Below are 9937 nucleotides of genomic sequence, written 5' to 3' on the forward strand. Positions count from 1 at the left end.
AGCACAATATCAAACCCAAGAAATCGACAGTGGTACAATCCATATACTTTACAGTCCCCCCACCCCTGCCCCATCGGCATTTTTGATTACTTGTGGTCAAGCCCAGTCTGAAAATATTAAATGGAAAATAACAGAAAAAATAAACAATTCCTAAGTTTTAAATTTTTTGTTCTTAGTAGCATGATGAAATCTCACACTGTCCCTCCTGCCTATCACTTAGCAGTGCTTGGTTTCAAGTAACCCTTATTTTACTTAATAATGGCCCCAAAGTGCAAGAGTAGTAACGCTGGCATATTGTTATCATTGCTGTTTTATTATTGTTGTTAACCTTACTGTGACTAACATAAATTAAACCCTATCATAGGTAGGCATATATAGGAAAAAGCACAAGGTTCAGGACTATCAGTGGTTTCAGGCATCCACCGGAGGTCTTGCAAAGTATTTATCCCATGCAGATAAGGGAGGACTACTGTATTCAGATGTCATCACTCGTGTGTGTGTGTGTGTGTATAGCTCTATGCAGTTTTATCACATTTGCAGATGTGTGTAATCACTATCAAGATACAAAACTGTTCATCACCACAAAGATCCGTCATGTTGCTGTATACCACATATCCCTCATGTCCCTAAATCCCTGAACACCATTATTCTCCATCACTATAATTTTGTCATTTCAAGAATTTTATACAAAGGTGCCAAGACCACCCATAAAGAAAGACAATCTAGCCAAGATCCCGCCACTGCACTCCAGCCTGGGCAACAAGAGCGGAACTCCGTCTCAAAAAAAAAAAAAAACCAAAAAAAATAGGCTGGATGCAGTGGCTCACGCCTGTAATCCCAACATTCTGGGAGGCTAAGACAGGAGGACTGCTTGAGCCCAGGAGTTCAAAACCAGCCTGGGCAACACAGCAAGACCCCGTCTCTATTTTTATAAAAATTTTTTAAAAGATGTATGTAGACACAAAGAGAGAGAGACCCTGTTTCTTAAAAAAGAAAAAAAAAAAAGCAAGCTGTTTTCTATCTGTAGTGGATATACAATTATACATTCCCACCAGCAATGTATAAAAGTTCAAGTTTCTCCAAGTCCCTGGCGGCATTTAGTGTTACAGTTTTTTTAATTTTAACTATTCTAACGGGTAAGTGGTGATATCTTACTGTGGTTTCAATTTGCATTTCCCTGATGTCTAATAATGTTGAACATGTTTTCACTTGTTTGCTATTTGTATGTCCTCTTCAGTGAAATGTCTCTTGGTGTCTTTTGCCCTTATTTTTTAGGCAGGGCCTTGCTCTGTCGCCCAGGCTGGAGTGTAGCGGTGGTGCAGTCACAGCTCACTGCCGCCTCAAAATCCCCATCTCAAGCGATGCTCCTATTCGAGCCTCCCTAGTAGCTGAAACTACAGATGAGAGCCACCACACCTGGCTAATTTTGCCCATTTTTTTTAATTGACTTTTTTTTTTTTTTAACTATTGAGGGTTCTTTATATATTCTAGATACAACCAGTTGCCAGATATGTGATTTGCAAATGTTCTTTCAGTTTGTAGCTTGTCTTTGCATCCTCTTAACAGTCTTTAATCAGGTAAAAATTGTTAATTTTCATGATGTCCACTTTACTAATATTTCCTTTTATGGCTCATGCTTTTGGCATCAAGTTGAAAAAGAACTCTTAGGCCAGGCGCGTGGCTCACGCCTGTAATCCCAGCACTTTGGGAGGCTGAGGCAGGCGGATCACCTGAGGTCAGGAGTTCAAGGCCAGCCTGACCAACATGGAGAAACCCTGTCTCTATTAAAAATACAAAATTAGCCAGGTGTGGTGGCCCATGCCTGTAATCTCCGCTACTCGGGAGGCTGCAGTGGGAGAACTGCTTGAACCCGGGAGGCAAGAAGTTGCGGTGAGCCGAGATCGTGCCACTGCACTTCAGCCTGGGCAACAAGAGCGAAACTCCATCTCAAAAAAAAAAAGGAAAAAGAACTCTTTGCCTAGCATTACTTTGTCTTAACATAGAAACCCTAGAAAATATATACCTTACATAAGAATATGATAATGTAATTAAAATGCATGTACATTCAAAAGCAAATGAAAAGTGTCTCCTGACATGAAGAACTTTTTTTAAAATTCCTATTTGATAAACTTACTTAAAAGCAATCTTGTTTTACAAGATTAAAGCAAACAAACAACAAACAGCTGCCAGGTAAAAATTAAAGGTCTTTGTTTTTTGTATTTTTAACATATCCCTAGCCAATAGAAGAGTAAATAAGAAAAGCTAAAGGAAAAAAAGCAAAGATACAGCAATAGCAGTTTTTCTAAGTCACTGGACATGGGTATAAAGGTTAAATAAAAGGTAAAATAAAATATTTCCACTTACAAAAATTAACTTGTTGCAAATCTAGAACATAACTTTATAAAAAGAGGTATACATCTCTACAGCAACAGCAATACATTACAGTATTTCTTCCAGAAGTTTCTATGAGGGCCAGAATCTATCAATGGAACAGCACTGATAAAAACTTCTGATTAGACCGGGCGCGGTGGCGCACGCCTGTAATCCCAACACTTTGGGAGGCCAAGGTGGGCCAAGGAGACCATCCTGGCCAACATGGTGAAACTCCATCTCTACTAAAAATACAAAAATGATCCAGGGGTGGTGGCGTGCGCCTATAGTCCCAGCTACTCAGAAGGCTGAGGCAGGAGAATCACTTGAACCCGGGAGGCAGAGGCTGCAGTGAGCCAAGATCTCGCTACTACACTCCAGCCTGGGTGACAGAACGAGGCTCCATCTCAAAAAAAAAAAAAAAAAAAAAAAACTTCTGATTAACTCAAATTAGCCCAATACCATCTTGCACTAGGGGGAAAAAGTTTAGAATGTTTTATTGTAACATTTAAATATCTTATTTCCTGGAACTACATTTTATTCTTTATCATTTATCTGTTTATACTAATAATTCATATTCATTACCAAAACTTGGAAAATGTTTGCTTTTTCTGATTTGTACTTTTCTATACCTGAAATGCTGTTAACCATATAAAACTACACTATGTTTACCTTGCCAGAGTGTTTCCATAAGCCCACACTTCCTTCTCTGAAAAGTTATTTCCTACAAACCAATGAAAGGTAACATTAGACATACCCTTAGAGGTCATCTAAATTCTAACAAAAATTTAAATCTAAAAAAAGGTTTCAATAATTAAGAAATGCCAAATTATTTATCCTAAATCAAACTGATCTCATTAAAAGAGTGCTTAATTAATACTTTACTTGCTTAAAGCAAAGGAATGCCCACACTATACCCTCCCACCAACAAAAAAATTGTACTGAAGTACCCAAGGCCAAAAGAGGCAAAGGACTGAAACTCATCTTGACAGTGCAATCGAACATTCTTCACCTGAGAAAAGGAAGTCAAAAGGCAACAATATAATGATAGTCACTGGATTATCAGATTTTCCACCCTAGATCCACTCTATTAAATAATGATAAATGCACCTAATTTCACAACTATATGTGGAAATATCACAACACATAATGTGTATTAACAAACTATATAATAAAACTGGCCCAGCGCAGTGGCTCATGCCTGTAATCCCAGCACCTTGGGAGGCTGAGGCGGGCAGATCACCTGAGACTGGGAGTTCAAGACCAGCCTGACCAACATGGAGAAACCCCGTCTCTACTAAAAATACAAAATTAGCCGGGTGTGGTGGCACACGCCTGTAATCCCAGCTACTCAGGAGGCTGAGGCAGGAGAATCACTTGAACCTGGGGAGGCGGAGGTTGTGGTGAGCCTAGATTATGCCATTGCACTACAGCCTGGGCAACAAGAGTGAAGCTCCGTCTCAAAAAATATACATATATGCAATAGACGGGCTGGGCGCAGTGGCTCACGCCTGTAAATCCCACCACTTTGGTAAGCCAAAGTGGACAGATCACCTGAGGTCAGGAGTTCAAGATCAGCCTGGCAACCACGGTGAAACTCTGTCTCTACTAAAAATACAAAAATTAGCCAGGCGTGGTGGTGGACACCTGTAATCTCAGCTACTTGGAAGGCTAAAGCAGGAGAATCACTTGAACTCAGGAGGCGGAGGTTGCAGTGAACCAAGATCGCATCACTGCACTCCAGACTGGGCGACAGAACAAGATTCTGTGTTGGGGAAAAAAAAAAATGCAGTAGAGGCCAGGCATGGTGGCTCATGCCAGTAATCCCAGCACTTTGGGAGGCCAAGGCGGGCAGATCACTTGAGGTCAGGAGTTGAAGACCAGCCTGGCCAACATGGTGAAACTGCATCTCTACTAAAAATACAAAAATTAGCTGGGCGTGGTGGCCGGCACCTGTAAGCCCAGCTATTACAGAGACTGAGGCAAGATAATCCCTTGAATCCAGGAGGCAGAGATTGCAGTGAGCTGAGATTATACCACTACACTCCAGCCTGGATGACAGAGTGAGACTCCATCTCAAAAAAATAAAAATAAAATAAAATAAATATATAACGTACTCAGCACAGTTTCTGGTACATGTTAGTCCTCAGTAAACGTTAGCCTATATAAACATACATACAAGAACCTCTCTGAAAAGACACATTTGTCAGCCAAGAATGATGGCTCATGCCTGTAATTCCAGCACTTTCGTAGGCCGAGGCGGGTGAATCACCAGAGGTCAGGAGTTCAAGACCAGCCTGGCCAACATGGCAAAAACCCCGTCTCTACTAAAAATACAAAAAATTAGCTGGGCATCGTGGCACGCACCTGTAATCCCAGCTACTTGGGAGGCTGAGGCACAAGAATCGCTTGAACCTGGGAGGCAGAGGTTGCAATTAGCAGAGATCATGCCACTACACTCCAGCCTGGGCCACTGCACTCCAGCCTGGGCGACAGAGCAAGACTGTCTCAAAAAAAAAAGACATATATTTGTCAATGATGGGTTGCTTCCACAAAAAGAACTTATGGCCAGAGTGAAAAGACTATGTTTTTTGGACTCTGCATTTTTAACCAATGCTTATAATACCTTTTCAAAAGATAAAATGTTTTAAAAGTATCTCTTGTGCTGAGGGATTTCTTAGTGTTTAACATAAGGCACCGCAAAACGTGAATTGCCACCGCTGAATTTGCAAAGGAGTAAGTCATAGTCTACTAATATCCACAGAGAAATACACAACCTATCTGATTTCATGAATCTGTTAGGCGTCTTTATTTGCTTAACAATTAGCTATAATGGTCTTCTCTGAAACATTTTAACTCAGTAATCTTCAATCTGGGATGATTTTGTCCCGCAGGAGACATTTGGCAATGGAGACATTTATGGTTGTCACAGCTAAGGGAGTATGCTACTGGCACCCAGTGGGTGAAGGCCACGAATGCTGCTGAACGTTCTATCATGCACAGAACAGGCCCTACAACAATACTCAACCCAAAACGTCAGTAGCGCCAAGACTGAGAAACTCCACAACCCAAGGAACCATTTTGTTCAATTCTGAAAGTAACCAGGTTCTTCATTAAGTTATCAACAAAACATACCCGATATATTCTACCAAGTAATTAATTTAAATCCTTAAGGATTGACAGACTAGAGGTTCAATAAATGTAGCCATTGTTGTTTTAAGTTTTCGGAAATTTTATACAAAAATTAGCCTGGCGTGGTAGTACACGCCTGTAATCTCAGCTACTGGGGGCCGGAGGGGGCAGCAGAATCGCTTGAACCTGGGAGGCGGAGGTTGCAGTGAACTGAGATTATGTCACTGCGCTCCAGTCTGGGTGAAAGGTGGTGGTGGCTCACACTTGTAATCCCAGCACTTTGGGAGGCCGAGGTGGGTGGATCACCTGAAGTCAGGAGTTCGAGACCAGCCTGGCCAACATGGTGAAACCCTGTCTCTACTAAAAATACAAAAATTGGCCAGACACAGTGGCGGGCTTCTGTAATCCCAGTAACTCTGAGGCTGAGGCAGGAGAATCACTTGAACCCAGAGGCGGAAGTTGTTGTGAGCCAAGATCTCGCCACTGCACCCCAGTTTGGGCAACAAAGTAAAACTCTGTCTCAAAAATAAAATAAAACAAGGCTTTTATTTCACTGTGTGTAGTTATCAAATCTTTCCAATAAATTTGATATGTTTACATTTCAATTAAAATTCATTTGCCTTGCCCTACTACTTTGTACATTTTGAGCATGTTAATTAACATGCTTCAAATTTTTAAAAAAATATTAAAAACAATCCCATTGTTTCTGATCAAGAAGGCAGGAAAACGTAAATCTGCAGCTAAGTAACTTTACAACAAGGCCTGAAAAAATACAAATTAAATTGTTCTCTCCTCTATCTTAAACTGTATTTTAGTATGCCCCATCAGAAAGTCAATCATTAAGAAAGAGCTTTGGGACGTTTTATCAATATTTGCTATATACATTGTCAAAAAAAAGAGTGCAAAACGGAACCAAGTGACCATCAAAATCTAGAGCTGGTTCACAAGCGGATAAGAAATCCTTTCACACACTGCTGCTGCTGACATTGTTATATCTTATTTTACTTTCTTAGTAATGCAAAACTTCTTTCACACCTTTTAAATGTTTATCTTTTCCATTATGTAAGAATTCACAGAGGCCGGCCCGGTGGCTCACGCCTGTAATCCCAGCACTTTGGGAGGCCGAAACGGGCGGATCACGAAGTCAGGAGATCGAGACCATCCTGGCTAACACGGTGAAACCCTGTCTCTACTAAAAATACAAAAAATTAGCCGGGCGTGGTGGCGGGCGCCTGTAGTCCCAGCTACTCGGGAAGCTGAGGCAGGGGAATGGCGTGAACCCGGGAGGCGGAGCTTGCAGTGAGCCGAGATCATGCCACTGCACTTCAGCTGGGCGACAGAGCAAGACACTGTCTCAAAAAAAAAAAAAAAAAAAAAAAAAGATGCAGACGGGCACGGTGGCTCACGCCTGTAATCCCAACACTTTGGGAGGCCCAGGCGGGCGGATCACCAGGTCAGGAGTTCAAGACCAGCCTGGCCAGCACGGTAAAATCCCGTCTCTACTAAAAATACAAAAAATTAGCCGAGCTTGGTGGCGTGCGCCTGTAATCCCAGCTACTCGGGAGGCTGAGGCAGGAGAATCACTTGAACCCAAGAGGCGGAGGTTGCAGTGAGCCGAGATCACGCAACTGCACTCCAGCCTGGGTGATAGAGTGAGACTCTGCCTCAAAAAAAAAAAAAAAAAAAAAGCAATAAAGTTCTTTTTTTTTTTTTGACGGAGTCTCGCTCTGTCGCCCAGGCTGGAGTGCAGTGGCGCCATCTCCGCACACTGCAAGCTCCGCCTCTTGGGTTCACGCCACTCTCCTGCCTCAGCCTCCCGATTAGCTGGGACTACAGGCGCCCGCCACCACGCCCGGCTAATTTTTTGTATTTTTAGTAGAGACAGGGTTTCACCGTGTTAGCCAGGATGGTCTCTGTCTCCTGACCTCGTGATCCGCCCGCCTCGGCCTTCCAAAGTGCTGGGATTACAGGCGTGAGCCACCGCGCCCGGCCCTTCTTTTTTTTGAAGAGTTTCGCTCTGTTGCCCAGGCTGGAATGCAATGGCGCGATCTCAGCTCATTGCAACGATGCCTCCCGCGTTCAAGCAATTCTCCGGCCTCAGCTTCCAGAGTAGCTGGGATGACAGGCGCCCTCCGCCACGCCCGAATAATTTTTTGTATTTTAGTAGTGACGGGGGTTTCACCACTTTGGCCAGGCTGGCCTTGAACTCCTGTCCTAAGGTGATCCGCCCACCTGGGCCTCCCGAAGTGCTGGGATTACAGGCGTGAGCCACCGCGCCCAGCCTCAGTGCTTTTCCAGTACATAATTTTGATGAGTATCCTGTAGTATCCTTAGAACTTCTCCATTCACTACAAGCTAACTCCCCCTGAGCATCTAGAACTTTAATACTTGTCCAAACCTGCTTGCTCATGGTCTAATAATAAACCCAATTATACAATCTGTAAGAACCCCTGACAACCTTTTCCTTAAAAAGCCATAAAGGTGATTTAACGAACACCTCAAACTCTCAGTAAATGTATTTCAAAGACAGATTTCATCACTCTAGTCTTTGGCTTCTGCTGAGGGCTAGAGGCTACTGGTTTTAGAGTGGGTAGGGGGAAGATCGCTTGAACTGAGAATGACACACGCCGGGCGTTGTACAGAGCAGGGGTAAGTGCTGGTTCATTTCTCTTTAAATCTGGCAGCACGTGGGGCTGCATTGTGAAGCCACCAACCCGCCTCCCCCCTTCCACTCCGCACACGGACGTCTCCAGTGCGCATGCTCCGTGCACACAGTCCTAGCAGAGTAGGAGCCAACCCCCTAAAAAGTCAACCTGGAAGCCGCAAACGGCCGGAGGCCGGGACAATGGGGGAGGGGGGCCGCAGGCTCCTCGGGGAGGCCGACCCGGCCGCCGCCCGGGGCCAGAGCCTGCGGGCGCAGCTCCAGGGTTTGCGGGCCTGCGCAGCAGCCGGAATCGCGGCGAGCACAAAGCCCGGAGCCGGCCAGCGAGCGGCTCTCCCCGCGGCCCGCTCCTACCCTCCCCCAGCCGGGCGGCGCAGCCGGAGCCCGTGCCAGGCGGAGGCAGGCGAGGCGGCGATCCGCACCCCGCCAGGGTCTCCGGCACCCGCGCGCCCGCGTGGAGGCCGCCGAGGCCAGCGCTTTTGTTGTCGGCCCCAACTCCGCGGACCCAGCGCCGCCCGGGGAGAAGTTTTGTGCGCCTCACCTATCCCGCCAGGGCCGGTCCCTTCCGCCCGCCCTCGCCCCCCGCGGCTCAGACACCGAGCCTGGGACTCGCAGCCGCGCTGGGTCCGGACGCTCCAGCCGGCCCCGAAGGTCCGGCGGCCCCGGCAGCACCTGAGCCCGGGACCCGCCCCTCCAAGCTGGCGGCCCCGGCCTGGGGACCCGCACACAGCCCCTCCCCCGCAACGTCCTACAGAACGGTGGGGGAGGGGGCCTCCTCCTCCCCGACCCCCCGGTCGCCAGGCCCCGTCCCTGGGCCGGAGCTGGGTCGCGTCCCCGCCCCCAATGCCCTCCGAGAGCCGGGCGAGAACGGCTGGGCCCGGCCGGGACCGGAGCCTCGAGGTCCCCACCCTCGCAGGCCCGGGCCCCTTCGGCAGTGCGGCCGCTGGCCCGGGAGGAGAAGAGGGACTGGGCAGCGGCTGTCCGCGATCGCGGCCGGGCCCGGCGCCCCGCCGCCCGCCTGCTCACCTGCCAGCTGTCTTCGCAGTAGCAGTGCCGACTGCAGCTCCGTCATCCTCCCTGCCGAGGGCCCGGGCTGGCGCCGGGGCTTCCGAAGGGCTGGGGACAGGCTCTGGGGGCGGCTGGAGCGGGGTGTGCCGACGAACCCGGGCCCCGCGACCGGAGCGCCGGAGCCGAGGGAGGCCGGGCTGAGGCGGCGGGAGCGGCGCCTCGCTGCCGGCGCGAGTCCGCTCGTTTCAGCTCTTTTCACAGCGACTCACGCCCGGAAGGGGAGGGTGCCCGGGCTGCCGCGGCGCGCACTGGGACTTCGCTCGCCCGCTTCCCTCCTTCAACCCGCCCGTCGGCCCCACGGGTGCCTTCCCCCGCCACTGCCTCACTGCGCGCAGGGCCGCTCGGCGCAAGCGCGCTGAGACTGCCGACTTGGGAAGCGTCCCGCCTGCTAGCCCGACCCCTCGGCCTCCCGCCCCGCCCCCGGCGGCGGAACCCCGCCCCTTGAGCTCAGTTGTCCCGGCCGCCGCCATTTTGGGAAGGTCGACGCCCGGCTGCCAGCCCAAGCCTCCGCTGGTAGACGCCCCGCGGACGCCATGACAAAGAGGTCGCGGAGGGTCAAATACAGCCTCTGGATTGAAGCAGTGGATATAGGAGCGAAGAGGCCAGAAGAAGTAGTAGATGTCTAGTCCTTGGCGAGCGCCCAAAAGCCATCTAACACTGCCACATGGTGTGCGAAGTAGGAATTGTTAGAAAGCTGAAGTTAGT

General features: G+C 48.2%; 1 protein-coding gene across 1 annotated transcript in view; it reads right to left on the reverse strand.

The window, feature by feature from the left end:
• Nucleotides 1–9653, reverse strand: part of UBE2G1 (ubiquitin conjugating enzyme E2 G1) — a 95076-nt gene extending 85423 nt beyond the window's left edge. The window contains exon 1 of the mRNA XM_054459321.2: nucleotides 9191–9653. Coding sequence (XP_054315296.1) covers nucleotides 9191–9236 — 46 coding nt within the window. The 5' untranslated portion in view covers nucleotides 9237–9653. The remainder of the gene's footprint in view (nucleotides 1–9190) is intronic.
• Nucleotides 9654–9937: the final 284 nt, after the last annotated feature.

This window comes from Pongo pygmaeus, chromosome 19, assembly GCF_028885625.2.
Source record: "Pongo pygmaeus isolate AG05252 chromosome 19, NHGRI_mPonPyg2-v2.0_pri, whole genome shotgun sequence".
In the NCBI taxonomy this organism is placed as follows: Eukaryota; Metazoa; Chordata; class Mammalia; order Primates; family Hominidae; genus Pongo; species Pongo pygmaeus.